Source organism: Protopterus annectens, chromosome 10.part0 (genome assembly GCF_019279795.1).
Source record: "Protopterus annectens isolate FY-2018-M chromosome 10.part0, PAN1.0, whole genome shotgun sequence".
Lineage (NCBI taxonomy): Eukaryota > Metazoa > Chordata > Ceratodontiformes > Protopteridae > Protopterus > Protopterus annectens.
In genome coordinates, this window is record NC_056744.1 from 106,789,226 (window position 1) to 106,808,250 (window position 19,025).

The 19,025-nt window shown below is 38.6% G+C and overlaps 1 protein-coding gene across 1 annotated transcript in view; it reads right to left on the reverse strand.

The window, feature by feature from the left end:
• Positions 1-19,025, reverse strand: part of LOC122812984 (E3 ubiquitin-protein ligase rnf213-alpha-like) — a 1,982,151-nt gene that overhangs the window by 1,820,378 nt on the left and 142,748 nt on the right. The window contains 1 exon segment of the mRNA XM_044085079.1: positions 17,738-17,793. Within this exon segment, the coding sequence (XP_043941014.1) occupies positions 17,738-17,793 (56 nt within the window).

Consider the following 19,025-nt stretch of genomic DNA (forward strand, 5'->3'; position numbering starts at 1 on the left):
GTCCCTGAAGTTATCGCTGAAAGTCCTGAAGAAGAACATTCCCCAGTAACTGTCCCTGTTGCTAAACCTAGTTCTGATTATTAAATTACGAGGTCAGGTCATGTCTCAAGACCTGCTGTCAAATACACAACAACCTGGACATGACTGTCATTTGTATATATTTGTATAATTTGCATGCTCATATGACTGTCATTATTTCTTTGCATGACCAACTAGTCAGAGAGGGAGGATGTAGATCAGAGTGTGTATGTTCCTTTAAGAGCTATTCCAGTCTATGGGCCTGTGCATATGGGAGGATGTAGATCAGAGTGTGTATGTTCCTTTAAGAGCTATTCCAGTCTATGGGCATGTGCATATAAGTGCTAAGCACGTGCAAGCAAGGGCACCCTATTACGCTGTTGCAGACGCAGGTTATCAAATGAGTCTTTGTCAAACTGAAAAGCGCGAAAAGGCAAAATAGCAAAGCGGCTTTTCAGCGAATTCTTTCTCTGGGAAATAATTTGTTTGGCTGCTTTCGCTACTTTGCCTTTTTGGCACTGTAGTGCAATCTCGGAGTTGGTATATTTAAGTAGGGGGGTGTGGGGGGGGGTGAAGCCCCCCACATTATGTAGTGTTTTATAGTTTTTTTTTCAGAACAGTGATTTTTTTTCCCCTTGGGAAAAAAAAATCGCTGTTCTGAAGTTTCAACTTTGTAAGCTTTCACTTACATGGGGTCGATTATGTGTCATTCACTCTTCTGAGCGTGCAATATCATAATATAGACCCCAAGCAAGAGTGCCATTCTGTAGTAAGCAGCCAAGGTGTAAGCACGCATGTGTGTAGTAGTCAGTTTGTTTAAGTTTAATGTTACCGTTCTCCATCCTGATGTGTTTGTATGTAATAAACTACTTAAAAGAACACCCAGCCTCTGTCTTATTGAATGTATACAAGACGAGTGACACAGCGATCTCCATTCACAATGCTGAACTCATAATAACGAATCAAGTTTTACTTTCATTATTATGATTTCGTATTATTCCAGTCCGGCATTGTGAAACTTTGAAAACTGCCTTTTGTACACATAATTGTCCAACATGAGTCTTTGAAATTTTGATGGCAAACCCTTCTGGTTGATTCTTATAGTTATACGTTCTACTATTTAACTTTTAAATAGCTGCTTCTTGTACAGACTCAACTATAAATTCAACAAGAATTGGTCTTTCATTTCAGTCTCCTAATCCCCTTCTGTTTGCTTATACTCTGTTATCAATTCCTGGTAGGGAAGCCAGTCTCCAAACTGCAGTCCAAATTTCTGTTTGGCCACATCCCACTCTAATTTTTCCCGCCATAGTTATTTGCTCTCAGTACTGTGATCTGTTTGATAAATTTCTTCAATAAATTCAAGCTTCCTCCTGCCTATTTTCTATGCCCCTAGTTGCAGTCAGTCATATTAGTAAAATCTTCTACACTGCCATGTTGGATTATTTCTCTTCTGTTTTCTGGTACTTTATAAATATAATAATCTGTATGGTTGTTACTGTTCTCCTTAATGGCCAGCATCCAAAATCCTACTCTCTTCTTATTTTTGAGAGCCCCATCCTCCCATTTAAACATCATTTCTTCCCACTTTGATTTATGTATATGAGTCTTAACTGTATAGCTGTAAAGCTGTAAAGTATCCATTCAAATCTGGTAGTCCTAAATCACTATGTTCTGTGTAGAGAAACAACTTATTTCACTTAACTTTTACCCTTTTTCCTTCCTAAACAAATTCCTCTGATTCTTTATTGATTACGACAACAGCTTCCCTTCTGATTGATAAACATGTATCTGACCCCTGTATAATATTAAAAGGAATAGAAACACTTTCTCTGCTTACACATTACTATATACATCAACCCCCACCGTCAATTGCTTCTAATTTCTCAATTTTTTGTATTATCTTTTGTTTAATCTCTTTCCACATATCCTTAGCTGCCATATTACAATCCTTTTTTAATCCAAATATCAAAATACTTCATCTTATCATGTCCCCATAAATATGGGTATTTCTGAAAAAATTAATGCGTGGGAACATAGTGTATCTCTACAGTGTTTGTTTTATCTGTATTTATTTTATATCTTGAAAGAAATAAACTATCTCAAAATGTTCCACAACTCTGAAATATCATTTTAGGCATAAAACAGTATCATCTCCAAATAGGGCTATGTTTTCTTATTTCTCTGTTTGGTTCCTTCATTCAAACACACATTGATTCTTGCCTCTGATCCTTCATGTATCTTTATAATTAACCCCATTATTCTATCAGGAAATGAAAATGCTGCCAATGCCTTTCTTATGAAATCCCAGTTAACTCTATCAAAGTTCTTTTCTGTATGAAGACCCACCAGCAATAATGGAATCTTCTTGCACTCTGCTTCCCTTCGAATCATCATCATTCTTTTAATGTTGCCAAATTTTTGCCTGCTCTCCACAAAATCACATTAATCTATATTTGTCAGTTTTGGCAACACCTTAGCCATTTTTTGGCTAGTATGGATATAAACCCGTTATAACCATGGTTCAAAACTGAAACTGGGCTATATGAAGTTGGGTTTAAAGGATCATTGCCCTTTGACTCGTACAGCTTTCTTCCAGGATGCTGGTATTGTCCCTTCTTTTAAAATATTGTTAAACAAAACTTATCAGATCTTTATCACTTTTTCTCCTGCTAGCTTCCAAACTTCCACAGAAATACTATCTGTTCTTGGATAAGTGCATGTTGATTGATTATACAGCACCACTTTATCTCATCCTCTCCCATATTAGCTATTAATTCTTGAGTTTTACTTTCACCTAACCTTAGTTTATTTAAGTATTTCAGACATATTTCCAGTTGTGTCTTTTCTTGGTTTTTCCATTTATAGAATTTCTGAAATATCTCTAATACCTTGGTAGATTATCTGATTATTCTTCTAGTTATAAGCTCCGTAAGTTTACCAACACTTTCTGTTCAATGTTGTCTTAAGTTGTTGTGCTAATAGTTTTTGTGCTCTGGATCAAGATTCCTTTCCTGTGCTTTGCTCTTGTGGCAGATTTCTTGGCATTCATTTTTCTAATGCATACCACAGAGGATTATGATCAGGCCTCCAATCGTAATCAGGTGTAGTATGTGTTTGAGACATGGATGCAAAGAAATTCACAAAATTTGACCTCGAGTGAATCTCAAGAGGTGAATCTTGGCATCCATGTGAAGAACACATAATCAGGACATAGTCATTTTTTTAAAAATTTGCATGGAGCTTTACCTTCTCTGTGTACTACCAGTACAGAAAAAAAATATGTTGGAACATAGAGTGTTTTACTGGCTTTCAAAGCCAGTGAAACACTACCACTGTTAGACAGTAAACAGAAATAAAAGTGCCTCTGTGTGGAATTAATGGTTTTCAAAGCTGTTAAACATTTCATTGTGTCACACTTTTTGTTTATGAATATAGCAGGGTGAAGTCCTAACATCTTTTAAAAGTTGTTTTATTTTGTATCTTTTCTGTCGGATGGTACTCTCGACTATCAGTCTCTACAGCAACATCTGATCTAAACAATGCTTAGGCTAGCTTAACAAACTTTAATTAAGCACCACTAAGTGTTGTTAATACTGGGTCTGGAGCTATGGAAATGATTACCAAGTTATCTTTTTCTCCTGACTATGGAGCATAATCACAGACAAACAGGAACTGCAAACTTGTTATGATTAGAGACCTGATCATAAATCTATTTCTTCAATGTGACATTTTAAGCAACTAACAGTTCACTTTTTTAGATGTGTCCTGATAGTAGAGTAAAAAGCACATAATGGACAAGCACATGCAAAATAAAATAATGGAATACAGGAGACAGTGGCACAACCTTGCATTAAATAAAGTATGGTGCTCTGTCTAAAACCCTCAAAGACAAAGATGAGTGGCACCAAATGGTTCTCAACATTTAATGCTGATAAAAGAACAGGCATTGTAGTATTCGATAATCAAGAAAATAATGAGTCAAGAATTAAAAGAAAACAGTCTGGCATAAAACAAATTAACATTCAGCACAGTCACAGGATTTGTCTGATTATTACTCTTTGAAGCAAAATGGAAACCGTCAGACAGACCTAATCTCTATAAAAGACCAAGTAGGTCTCTTCAAAGATAAGAGTCTGAATACTGAACATATGATGAAAGGAGGTGACGTAGTGCAGAAAGATACATGTTTTACGTCCACCTAGTTATCTGGATCAAAAGACAAATAAGGCAATAGGTTAGTCACAAGTTTCAGGTTGCACAGCAAGAAATAATTCTTTAAGAAAAGAGTCATCATTAAAACAGTTTAATCAACGTGTCTGCATCGAAGATCCTGCCGTCCATCACCAAATAAAATGCAACAAGAACTAAGCTGTGTACCTCAGTGGCTGACTCAGGACTTGATTACTAAGGGGGACAATGAAGAGTTAACTCTGGGTCCCCTGTATGAAACAGGCTCTGCTGCTGGCAGTATATGTATTTACTATGCAATCCCACATTATGTGCTGAATATGCAGAAAAAATGGGATATCACAAAATAATCCCTGTCTTCTGATCTGTTTTTTTTGTTCAGATTCCAAACCTCTAGAGTAATGTCTTTATAACATAAACAAAACTCCAAGGACTTAAAGGATTCAAAAGTTTTAATACATAATCCAAACTCAACAACAACAGCAACAGGATCAGTAGCAAAACATGGTGGGCATGACTCAACAGTTTAGTAAATACTAGATGCACAATTCAAAGCCAGGAAATGGGGAAGGGCTTGGAACTACATTGACCTAGGCACCAATTGTATAATATTCCCAATGGGGAGTTTATTCTCACTGACTTGAATACTAATTGTACATCATTCCCAGTAGGACCTTTATTTTAAACCACATGTCCCAGCTTGGCATGACCACTGAATAGTAAAGCTATTTAAAGCCCTATCCATGATTCTTACAACTTTCTTCATTGTGCATACATATAAGATACAATAACAACAAATGACCTCTGCTCTTCCTGTCCCCACTGTTTCTGACTGTCAGTTAGAGGCTCTGTGGTGCAGCACGGTTGAGAAAAGATGTCAAACCTATTCAGTTGTTTTCGTTATGTGCATCGCTTAGTCTGCTAAGTTTACATATGGTGGACTTGGTTGCCACAGTTATACATTCTTCATTGCTTGTTTGTACACTCATACTGCTCAGTGGGTGGAAGGGGAAGAAACCAATGGCACCAGCTTTTATCTAGGTAACACAGCCAAGTTCAACAGAACACATACATCAGAACAACAGACTATGGTGAGTGAAACCATTTGGGATTTAAATGTGGAATAATTGTGTTTACTACCACCTAATAAATTCACACACCCCTATTTTTTCCAACTCTTTGCCTGCTACTGCCTGCCAACCACTGGCCTATCAGCTCATTTTTCCCATCACTGGGTAAGAGCCAACCAAAAGGGGCTGTCACCCAGGAAGCCAACAGAGGTTTTTCAGTATTTTGTGTTTTTCATTCTTGCCATGTCTGCACACACACACACACACACACACACAGACACACACACACACACACACACACACACACACACACAGACACACAGACACACACAGACACACACACACACACACACACACACACACACACACACACACACACACACACACACACACAGTGAGAAGCAACAGAGGGATAAAGGGTTGTCTGTGAAGGATGTCACCTCATGTCCTCAAGGGGCATCTCCTTCAGCCAGCCCTGCCTCACCCCCTGCAGTGAGAGCACTGGTCTCTCTGAACTCCACCCATGAGGTCACACTGCCTTGTGCAGTTCTAACTGTGTGCAAAACATGCTCTCCCCTAGAAATGGCGAGCGTTCCATGCCACTCACTCCTCTCAACTCCCTGTCTGATCCCTTCAGTGTTTAGGCTGCTAATCAAACACTGATCACCTGGGTCATAGTCAAGAGGACTCCACTCCTCTGTGACACAGACCCAGGCACACAGCCTCTGATTTTCAGTTATTATAACTTGCAATTGGATGCCCAATTGTGCACAAGTCTGTACTGGTATTACACTGCTCAGAATTCAGTATGCATTTCCAGTCTACTAAGTACAATCATATTACCAAAGACTGCTGCTCTGACATCAGCCTTAACCAAATTGGTTGTCAATTATGCAAATGAACAATGAATATGTTTGAACATCCAAACAGTGTAAAACACCTGAAAAAACAGAAAGATAACAAGAACATCCTCAACCCTACTTAAAAAAATACACAGCTTTCAGTTTAAGTATTGCACTTAAAGATATTTGGTCATTAAGACCAGGTAATTTAGTGGCATTCACTCTAATCTGTCACTTATATTTCATATATTCCAGACAATCAGTGGGCCCACCCCTATTGCCCAATCAACATGATCAATGACAAACATTTTAAAGAAATGTTGGGGGGTGTCAATGTGTTTATATAAAGCATTGCTGTCAGCCTTGTTCTTAATGTCATATATGTGTTGGTATATTCTTTAACACACTCTTAGTTTTTCCAATATAAAAATGATCACATAGTTGGCAGACAGCAATGTAAATCACCCCTTTGGTATAGCAGTACTATTTGAACATGGGTTTAACAACACCCAAACTTTTAATGAACATATAGTTGTGTTCTAAAATATACTTGCATTGCATACAACATCCACATTTGAAGTTGCTACCTTTTCGGATTTTTTTACAGATCTTTCGAGTAACATTTTCAAACTCACATCCTTTTTGTAGACAATACTGGGTTTGTCACCCAACAAAGTATGCAATTCCTGATCAGAATTAAAAAAGTTCCAGTTACTCATAATAATATTCTTAATGTCAAAGAACTGCAAATTATAAGACAGAATTAGGGCTCTATGGAATCTGACCTCCACCAACTGAAGGGTTGCATCATCAGTGCCAGCCCTGGAACCTAAGAGAGCTGTAAATAAGCCTGATTGTCTTTTATCCTTGACTTAGTTCATAATTGTTGCAACAAAATTCTCAGGGTAATCCCTCATTGTGAACATCTGCAATAAAACCAAACATTCACTCTCAAAGATATTATGATCTGACATCATTCCTTGCCAACCTGACATATTGTCCTTTTACTAAAGCCTTCTTTCTGATGGACAGGGTGCCAACTACTGTAGTTTAATAATGAGTCAAGAGTATATTGGCTTCCTATATTGTGATGAAGAAAAGTGTTACTACCATAATTCTTCCTAATAGTAACATCTAAATAGCTACCCTTGTCCTTATCTATGGTCATTGTGAATTTCAAAAAATGGGGTGATAGAATTCAGATAGTTAAAGAATTCAATTAATCTTTCCTCACTGTCTTTCCAAAACAGGACAATGTCATCAAGGTATCTGCCATATAAAACTCAACATTCTTCAAACTGGGATCTTAAGACAAATAGGTCCTCCCATTGGGTTAAAACAATGTTAGCAAAAGCAGGGGCACAGCACACACCCATTGCTACCCCTTTGACCTGTTTGAAAATCTGGTTCTTAAAAATCAAAAAATTACAGTCCAAGACTAACTCCATACAAGTTCTAATGATGAGAATAATAGTGTGGTCCAGTTGTGTGTTACTGCATAAGTAGTCATAATTCAGTGAATACCCGGTTTATGGAGAATAACAGAAAATAGATCACAGACATCTACAGTAACCAGAAACAGCTTTTCATCATAGTATTCCGTAGAAACCTTAGATAAAAAAATCCCAAGAGTCCTTATATAAATAAGGATGGTGGTCGAGGACATTCTTAATTTTATGGTCAATGAAGGTCACAATGGGAAAAGTCTTAGAGGCTGACAGCAACATTTTACATAAACACATTAAGACGTGCCCCAACATTTCTTTAAATTTTTGTCATTGATCATGTTGATTTGGAATATAGGGGTGGGCACACTGATGACTATCTGGAATATATGGAATGTAAATAGCAGATTAGAGTGAATGCCACTGAATTACCTGGTCTTAATGACCAAATATCTTTAAGTGCAATACTTAAACTGAAAGCTGTATATTTTTTGTAATAATGTATTTTTCCTTGTTTTTTATTTTTTAAGTAAGGTTGAGGATGTTCTAGTTATTTTTCTGTTTTTTAAGGTGTTTTACACTGTTTGGATGTTCATACATATTCATTGTTCATTTGCATGATTGATCACTAATCTGGTTAAGGTTGGGTGTATTTAATGACTCAGTTTGCATATTTTACTATTCTGATGAAGTCCAGTTTACTGGGACGAAACCGCTGAATAAATTGATTTCCTTTTATGTTGGTTGGCTATTCTTTGAGTACCCTTCCGTGTATAGTTCTTTATTAGTTTTCTTTTTTTCCATAGTTTTTGGTTTGTTCTTTGGCATGGAAGGAGAACGAGGGTGTGACAGTTCCCAGCATACCAGCTACCAGGATGTTATGGCATCAATTGCTTTGTTATCTACTGTGGTACAGGATCTGGTGCAGAAGGTCTCTGGGCTACTAAATAAAAATGAGGGCACCAATGCTTATCAGAACATGGTTAAAAGATCCCAGGGTTCCGATGTTTCATTTATCATTCCTGCACAAAGAAACCATCAAATTAATGATAGTGTGGGTCCTTTAAGTTTTCATAATCAAGTCATTGTCTCCTCCAATCATGAGGGGTTTGGAGCCCCTGATAATGTTTTTGTGACTTTCTCAGTTGATGAATGGCCGAGAGAAGGTGAGTTATGGAGGATGGATTCACTGGCTGCTGGTGATCAGCGGGGAACACTTGACCAGCAGATTAGATCCTTTTGTGACCTGGTATTTAAACATAAGAAAATACAGTTTGAAAATGGTTATTTAAAATGAATGTTTAAGGCAAGAACACATCCCTAAAGGGTTGAGGATGTGGAAATATCCGAATGGATTAGTTAAGAACTCACCATTGCACCGGGAACATTTGAACTTATTCAACAAGCAAGGATGGGAGCTTTTAAAGGTACTTATTGCTGATAATGAGAAAAAAAATTTATTTTTAAATTCTGATGTTCGTAGACTAGATAACAGTATCAAATCAGATTTGCTGTCTGTAAAGACGATTAATGATTTTAAAGCAGCTGTTAAATTTGTTGATAGGAGTATGGTGGAACTTAAAGTTAAAAAAAGAGAAAAAATTACTTGGAGATAAGAATGATTATGATAAGGGAAAGGCTTACGCTGACCCTCCTTTAGGACAACAGCAACATGTTTTGTATGATATATCTGAAGGTGATGAACGGAATGATAGTTATGTTGATGGACACAATTCAGGGAATGGTTCAACCCCTTTAGCGCCCCCCCCCCCCCCGGAGCAGATCAGAATGATTAATGAATCAGAGGGCGGAAACATCAGGGGACACCAGGCGCGGCCCACATTATCACCCACTCCCTCAGAGAGGGAGAGTGGGGACACGGAGGAGAGGGACACAGCCATCTTTTCACAACAGGGAGTAGACCTGACTTCGTTAGACCATAATGATGACCTTTGTTCCATTGTATACAACATGCTGGGCTACTTCAAAATATTTAATTTGAGCCAGGTCAACATCAGTTCAGAATGGGCCGATTTACTTGATAAGGGCCTTAATTTTGTACCTGCTAGGCGGGCCAATATTAGCAAAGCTATTATTCAGTTGTCAGGAAACTCAATTTATGAATCCTTTTTTAAAGGTAAAACAAATGCCCCCATTATGGCAGTGGGCTCAGTACTAAAGAGAGCCAGAACATTTAATCCCCCATGTCACCCTATCGTACAACTGTTTGACAAACATTGTGAATTTGATATTAGGGCCTCATTATGGGGTAAAAAAGGATGATTGTGAGTCCAGTTTAACACCCCATGAGATTATTTTGTTACAAAATATTGCTTTGAACAAAGACATTAGGGATATGTAAGCTGACAAGGGTGGGGGCTTAGTGGTCCTCGACTCAAATGATTACATTAACAAGATGTTCTCTATTGTATATAGTAACACTGTGATGCCCCTGCACTGACCCAGTAATCAAAGAGTCTCAATCCTCACCACTGGCAACAGTGGGGGATGTACACACTGGGAGGATGACAAGTACACACACAGTAAAGTGAAATTTCCCTTAAGAGCACACAGAGATCAGGCAGTCTGGGGCTGGTTTCTCCCTCTTTCTGCAGATTCCCAATAAGACTGCCCACTGGCACAGCTACAGGGTTGAGATCTCAGCTGAGTGGCCAAGCCAAAACCTCCGGCACCCTCTCTGTCCAACCAGTGCTTCATGTCACTGTCCAAGTAGTTGACACACACACACTCACACAGACACTTTGAGATTTGATTTATATACAAACACACACGCACACACCACACACACACACACACACACACACACACACACACACACACACACACACACACACACACACACACACACACGTGGGAAAGGCTGGCACAGATTTACTAGCTATGTCCCCTTCTGCCCAGACTATAAGGTAGTTCCAGCTGCCACCAGCCACTACTTATCAGCTACTATAAAAGGCCCTTACAAAAGGGTGTCCTATCCTACTGTGTAATGTTACTATTAATCTAAATGGTAGTCTGACCAAACAAGGCTATTGGAGTGGCCTGTACAGTGTCATTAAATAGATATGCAAGTACTCTAACAGCTTAAACATGCCTCACAAATATCAGGCACAAGGATAAGTTTAAATATACGTAATAATAAATAAGAAAAGAACAAGACAATACTCAGTAAATCAACACAGTTACTTCAGAGTTCAAAATCACAGGAAGTATTTTAAAGCAACATTGCAGGACATTGCAGGACAGTCTCAAACAAATACAGAAAACATCTCAACTAATCTTTACTATATTCCTATCTATATCTAAAAGAGATGGTGTAATGATGAATGTTGTTAGTGCATATGCTCCACAAGTTGGGTGTGCGATGGATGAGAAAGAAAATTTTGGAGTGAGTTGGATGAAGTGGTGATGACTATACCCAAGGGTGAGAGACTAGTGATTGGAGCAGATTTCAATGGGCATGTTGGTGAAGGGAACAGAGGGAATGAGGAAGTGATGGGTAGGTATGGTGTTAAGCAAAGGAATGCAGAAGGTCAGATGGTAGTGGATTTTGCGAAAAGGATAGACATGGCTGTGATGAATACGTATTTTAACAAGAGGGAGGAGCATAGGGTGACATACAAGAGTGGAGGAAGATACAGGTGGATTATATCTTATGTAGAAGGGCCAATCTGAAGGAGATTGGAGACTGTAAAGTGGTGGCAGGGGAAAGTGTAGTTAGGCAGCATAGGATGGTGGTTTGTAGGATGACATTGGTGATCAAGAAGAGAAGGATGAGTGTGAGGGCAGCACCAAGGATCAAATTGTGGAAATTGAAAAAGGGTAATTGTAAGGTGATGTTCAGGGAAGAGTTAAGACAGGCACTGGGTGGCAGTGAAGAGTTACTGAATAGCTGGGTAACTACAGCAGAGCTAGTAAGATAGATGGCTAGAAGGGTGCTTGGTATGACATCTGGAAAGAGGAAGGAGGACAAGGAGACCTGGTGGTGGAATGAAGAAGTACAGGAGAGTATACAGAGAAAGAGGTTGGCGAAGAAGAAGTGGGATTGTCAAAGAGATGAAGAAAGTAGACAAGAGTATAAGGAGATGAGGTGCATGGCAAAGAGAGAGGTGGCGAAGGCTAAGGATAAGGCGTATGAAGAGTTGTATAAGGTCGGACACTAAGGAGGGAGAAAAGGACCTGTACCGATTGGCTAGACAGAGGGACTGAGCTAGTAAAGATGTGCAGCAGGTAAGGGTGATAAAGGATAATGAGGGAAACGTACTCACAAGTGAGGAGAGTGTGTTGAGCAGATGGAAAGAGTACTTTGAGGGGTTGATGAATAAAGAGAATGAGAGGAGAGAAGGTTGGATGATGTGCGGACAGTGAATCATGAAGTGCAGTGTATTAGCAAGGAGGAAGTAAGGATAGCTATGAAGAGGATGAAGAATGGAAAGGCTGTTGGTCCAGATGACATACCTGTGGAAGCATTTAGGTGTTTATGTGAAATGGCAGTGGAGTTTTTAACTAGATTGTTTAATGAAATCTTGGAAAGTGAGAGGATGCCTGAGGAATGGGGAAGTGTTTTGGTACCGATTTGTAAGAATAAGGGTGATGTGCAGAGCTGTAGTAACTACAGAGGGTTTAAACTGATCAGTCACAGAATGAAGTTATGGGAAAGAGTAGTGGAAGCTAGGTTAAGAAGGCAGGTGATGATTAGTGATCAGCAGTATGGTTTTATGCCAGGAAAGAGCACTACAGATGCAATGTTTGCTCTGAGAGTGTTGATGGAGAAGTACAGAGAAGGTCAGAAGGAGTTGCATTGTGTCTTTGTGGATTTAGAGAAAGCATATGACAGGGTGCCTAGAGAGGAGTTGTGGTATTGTATGAGGAAGTCGGGAGTGTCAGTAAAGTATTTAAGAGTGGTACAGGATATGTACGAGGGTAGTGTGACAGAGGTGAGGTCTGCGGTGGGAGTGACGGATGAGTTTAAGGTGGAGGTGGGATTACATCAAGGATCAGCTCTGAGCCCTTTCTTATTTGCAATGGTGTTGGACAGGTTGACAGACAAGATCAGATAGGAGTCCCCGTGGACTATGATGTTTGCAGATGACATTGTGATCTGTAGTGAGAGTAGGGAACAGTTGGAGGAGACCCTGGAGAGGTGGAGATATGCTCTAGAAAGAAGAGGAATGAAGGTCAGCAGGACTAAGACAGAATATATGTGTGTGAATGAGAGGGAGGACAGAGGAATGGTGAGGATGCAGGGAGTAGAGGTGGCGAAGGTGAATGAGTTTAAGTACTTGGGATCAACAGTTCAGAGTAATGGTGAGTGTGGAAGACAGGTGAAGAAGAGAGTACAGGCAGGATGGAATGGGTGGAGAAGAGTGTCAGGAGTGATTTGTGACAGACGAGTACCAGTAAGAGTGAAAGGGAAGGTCTACAACAGGGTAGCGAGACCAGCTATCTTATACGGGTTGGAGACAGTGGCACTGACAAAAAGGCAGGAGTCAGAGCATGACGTGGCAGAGTTGAAGATGTTAAGATTTGCACTGAGTGTAACGAGGATGGACAGGATTAGGAATAAGTATATTAGAGGGTCAGCCCAGGTTGGAAGGTTTGGAGACAAAGCCAGAGAGACAAGATTACGTTGGTTTGGACAAGTGCTGAGGAGGGATGCAGAGTATATTGGGAAAAAGATGCTAAGGAAGAAGCTGCCAGGTAACAGGAAAAGAGGAAGGCCTAAGATAAGGTTTACGGATGTGGTGAGAGAGGACATGCAGGCGGTTGGTGTGACAGAGCAAGATGCAGAGGACAGGAAGAAATGGAAACAGTTGATCTGCTGTGGCGACCCTTAACGGGAGCAACCGAAAGAAGAAGAAGAAGATCTAAAAGAGATGCTATGCCCTAAATCTTACTTACAGCAAGGAAAGTGCAGATGGTGATGATGAGTGGATGTTCTTGCTAGGTCCAAGACAAAATACAAAATGCACAGTCTCTCTGAGAGAGTTCTTAAATTAATATCATGTATTACTGCTGGGTTAGCTTGGATGGCATCACTTTTTGTCACCTGACTTCAGTTCCCAGGCTAAAACAGAAACTAACAGAACTGAACTTCTCTGTGTGAAAAATACATATCTCAGATGTTTGCAGATCTTGGAAGTTGTAAAGCAACATCTGAAAACTAGTAATTACTTCTCTTTCAAGACAATACAAAAACTTCAAACTCTAGACATTGTGTCTGCAACACAAACAGAGAGAGAACTTTTATAGCACAATCGTAAAGCACTTTAATTTCAACTTATTTTCTTGAGGTTTTGCAAGTTAGCACTTTTATGTTCTAGTTTCTACTGTTAAAACATACATTTGCACAGGTACATAGTTTATATGCATTTCTAAGTCAGCAGTGCATGCTGCTGAGGTTACATTTTAGCTCAGTACATAACATACGGTTCTGTATAAATTATATCAATATTCACAAATGACAGAGTTATTTACAAATTTCCAGATAGCTGCGCTGGCAATATTTCCCTACATCACAGACTCTTATGAGGAAGTTTCTAGAAATTAGCTTAATATTGCCTACCATAACATCGATTTAACACTGGATCAAAAGTTGTTTAATGGGCAGATTTCACTGGATAAGCATGAGTTTCTAGAAGTACTCTACCCATGGAACTCCACTATATTCGGGATCCCAAAAATTCATGAAAAAATTTCCAACCCTCCACTACATCCAACTGTGGACACTAGGGCCTCTAAGACATTTCCCACTGCGACCTTTATTGACCATAAAATTAAGAAAGTCCTCGACCACCATCCTTATTTATACAAGGAATCTTGGGATTTTTTTATCTAAGGTTGCTAACGAATAATATGATGAAAAGCTGTTGATGGCTACTATAGATGCATGCGATCTATTTTCTGTTATTCCCATTAAACCAGGTATTCAGTGGTTTTATGACTACTTATGCAGTAACACAACTGGACCACACCACTATTCTCACCATTAGAACTTGTATGGAGTTAGTCTTGGACTATAATTTCTTGATTTTTGAGAACCAGATTTTCAAACAGGTCAAAGGGGTAGCAATGGATGCGCGCTGTCCCCCTGCTTTTGCTAGCATTGTTTTAGCCCAATGGGAGGACCTATTTGTCTTAAGATCCCAATCTGAAGAATTTGGGGTTTTATATGGCAGATGCCTTGATGACATTGTCCTGTTTTGGAAAGACAGTGAAGAAAGATTAACTGAATTCTTTAACTATCTGAATTCTATCACCCCATTTTTGAAATTCACAATGACTGTAGATAAGGACAAGTTTAGCTATTTACATGCTACTATTAGGAAGAACCTTTTCTTCATCCCTATATAGGAAGCCAACATACTCTAACTCATTGTTACACTACAATAGTTGGCACCCTGTCCATCAGGAAAAGGCCTTAGTAAAAGGACAATATGTCAGGTTGGCAAGAATGATGTTAGATTATAATATGTTTCAGAGTGAAAGTTTGGTTTTATTGCGGATGTTCACTAAGAGGGGTTACCCTGAGAATTCTGTTGTAAAAATTCTGAACAATTTCAATGATAAAAGACAATAAAAGACAATCAGGCTTACTTATAGCTTTCTTAGGTTCCAGGGCTGGCACTGATGATGCAACCCTTCAATTGGTGGAGGCTAAATTCCATACAGCCCTAATTTTGTCTTATAATTTGCAGTTCTTTTACATTAATAATAATATTATGAGTAACTGGAACATTTTTAATTATGATCAGGAATTGCATACTTTGTTGGATGACAAACCCAGTATTATCTACAAAAAGGATGCGAGTTTGAAAATGTTACTCAAAAGATCTCTAAAAAACCCAAAAAGGGTGGCAGCTTCAAATGTGGATATTGTATACAATGCAAGTATATTTCATAACAGGACTATGTGTTCAATAAATGTTTGGGTGCTATTAGACCCATGTACAAATATTACTGCTTAATCAAGAGGTGATTTATGTTGCTGTCAGCTAACTATTTGATAGTTTTTAATAGTGGAAAAACTAAGAGAGCGTTAAAACAAAGAATATACCAACACATATACAACATTAAGAACAAGACTGACAGCAACTCTTTATATAAATGCATTAAGACACCCCCCAACATTTCTTTAAATCTTTTGTCATTGATTGTGTTGATTTGGGCAATAGGGCTGGGCCCACTGAAGGCTATCTGGAATATGGAATGTAAATGGCAGATTAGAATGAATGCCACTGAATTACCTGGTCTTAATGACCAAATATCTTTAAGTGCAATACTTAAACCGAAGGTTGCATAATTTTTGTAATAATGTTTTTTTTTCCTTATTATATTTTTTAAGCAAGGTTGAGAATGTTCTTGTTACCTTTCTGTTTTTTAAGGTGTTTTACAATGTTTGGATGTTCATACATATTTGTTGTTCATTTGCATAACTGATAACCAATCTGGTTAAGGTTGGATGTATTTAATGAGTGAGTTTCTTATTTTACTATTTTGAAGAAGTCCAGTTTACCGGGATTAAAGCACTCAATAAACTGATTTCCTTTTATGTTGGTTGGCCATTCTTTGAGTATCCCTCCATGTATGGTTATTTATTAGTCTTCTTTTTTCCATAATTTTTGGCATCGCCCTTGTTAAAATTGATAGCCAGTGTATAATAGGTACCACAACAGGAGAAGTTCTCCACATTATCAACAGGATACTTTACTTATGTTTAGAAAGAGACACACTGAAAAATCACTGCCAGCACAATTTTTATTAGCCCACTGACAATGCCTGCTCTACTTGTCAACTGTGGTTTCTGCTTGTTATGTCTGCAAAATGTATGTATCTCAGTCAATGTGGCTGCCTTACAGGTACTAAGCTGATGAAGAAGCCTGCTTTGGTTGCTACTGAGCTAGTAAAATGGGCTCTACCTGGCTGACCACTAGCTTATTGACCAAAGGCTTCTGAGCTTTATGGCATGAACATACTGGCCAATACTGGCAAACAGATGTAGGATGTTTTAGATCCGACTGTCAAGCCATTTATTATTGACAAATACCCATGCTTTTTTTTTTTAGCAACATTAGTCAGTGTGACTGAATCACCTAGAGACACTTTTAAAACCAACAAATGGCTAGAACGGACATGGCATGAAGTCTGTGACCTGTATTCTCCTCTCTAAAGGATGCCTATCCAATTACATTACTTCCTACTTATCCAGTATAGCCCATATTTTTGTACTGATGTTGTACTTGATTTTCTCTTCCTTGTCCTTCACTTCTCTGTTTTGTACATTTTACAGCACTGATTATATGGCTTCACTACCCTTTTTCAGATGTTAAGTGGACAGGGTATTACTACATCAAGTTCAGTTCCCTGATGTTAAACTTAGGGATCCCTTTTCCTCATATGTAATCACAGGCTGGGTGGTTTCTATCTGTATGCTAGCAGTTATTCACTTTGTAGGGTCCTTTTTTCTCCACAGTTGAGCAATTGTGGGACTAGAATATGTAAGTAAGGGGGTGTGGGGTACAAAGTCCCCACATGAGATACAAGGGTGTTTATTCCCATGGAAACAAAAATGCTTTCTCTTTTATGTTTTATTTGGATGAAGCTTCAGCTGGTGTGCTTCATTAGACAGAGGCCTCATGGAATGTAATCTTTTCAAAAGACAGTGAAACCCATTCATACTGTATCAATCCTAAGCTGTGTTGTAATATACTCTTTGCCATGCTGACCTGTATTAATATTGAATCCACTATATGTAGTATCACTTTGGAGCTGTTTTCCCTATGTCTCTACAAAAAAAAAATCAGCTTTATACATTTGTTATCAAGTGCTGATAAATAAATAAACCAGATCATCATCTACAGATGCCGTCTTTAGTTCAATTATTTTACCAGAATAAGAAAGTGGAGTGTAGTCAGGCATGTACATTTGATAAACACATATTAATTAGGACATATTTCTCACAAATAAAAACAGTTACACATAACTAAATCCTTTTCAAGTTAGGTCTGAGCAACTTCCAGGAGATGGCTTCAAGTAGTTCCTAATTATCAGGCACTTTCTGAGCCTTGTTTACACTGTTGGTGATTTCAGAGATGAACATTATGGCAAAATAAAAATTTTTGGTTCAAATTAAAAGTATAACTTCAAATTTTACCTGTCACAGTCAGTAGTCACTGTTTCCAAAAGGTATTCCAGACACTGTTCCAAAGCCTGTTGAGAAGGGGTGGGGATAGAGAGATAAAGAAATGCATTTAGAAATCATTTAGTAAACACAGATTAAAAAAACACAAGCATTTCTTGAATTTCTAGAGTTCAATATTTAGTTACAGTCACCTAGAATCCTGTGTTTGGTTCTCATGTATATTTTTGTTGGCAAGTTATTTAAAATTACATTCTAACTACCCTGCTTGGCTTACCGAGGAATCTCCAACCCAACTTAATGAATTTGCTGCATATCCATAAATCAAACGTGACTAGAGCTACCCATTCCAGGGACCTAAATATGACCTGCGACTTGAACAGGATGTGCTGGAAGGACACATTTGTCTCCCAGTGACTGCGGCGTCTCTGGAATATGTTGCCAATTCATATGAAGCAGAGCACTTCTATGACACTTTCAAAAGGAACCTGGACTAGTGGATGGGGCACCATCAATTCATACAGGGGATAGCACCACAACCCTCCTGGACATGGGCTAAATACAATTCTGGGTATTGACTACAGTATCTACGGTATTACATTGGATGAAATGGTAGGCTTGAAATGACTTCCGGTTTAATAGCCTAGTAACCTCCTCTGATCCTACGATCTACGATACAATGGGAAGTGGGCAAGAATCTGATCCGAACATAAACAAGGAAAAAGTGATTTTTTTCCACAGGTATGGATAAACAGTATTATGAGTTAGTCCCTATGTGTCATCTTTGGCTGTCTGCAACATAGTTAGTGCCTCTCTTCTCCATGTACTCCTACACTTCATCCAGAGTGACTTACTGGAAGACACTGATCAGAAAACTAGGTCAACTGTCCTTGTGGGTCATTTTAAGCCTAGCCAATTACCCCATGTGAGAATCAAACCCAAAGCTTTGTGTCTGTAAGGTAAACTCCTTAACCATTCTGTCAGTCTCCTCTTAACTATCCAGATTTTTGCAGAAGATCCAGATTTTTGCCTTATATCTTTTGGTCTGTTCCTTATAAAATCTGTGGTTTTCTGCCATATCACAGGGATGATCTCAGGACTGATGTCACTAAATAATTACATACATTTGAGTTTCAGACTTCAAATCCTACAGAAAATGTATCAACACAAAATGTATCTTAACACAAACCTTGTTATTCTAGCACATTTCTAAGTTTACAAGATCATATATGTAAAATCTGTCCATACTTCTGGGTCACTGTCCTCCCATTATGTTGGTCTTTGTCCAGATTTCTTGTATTAG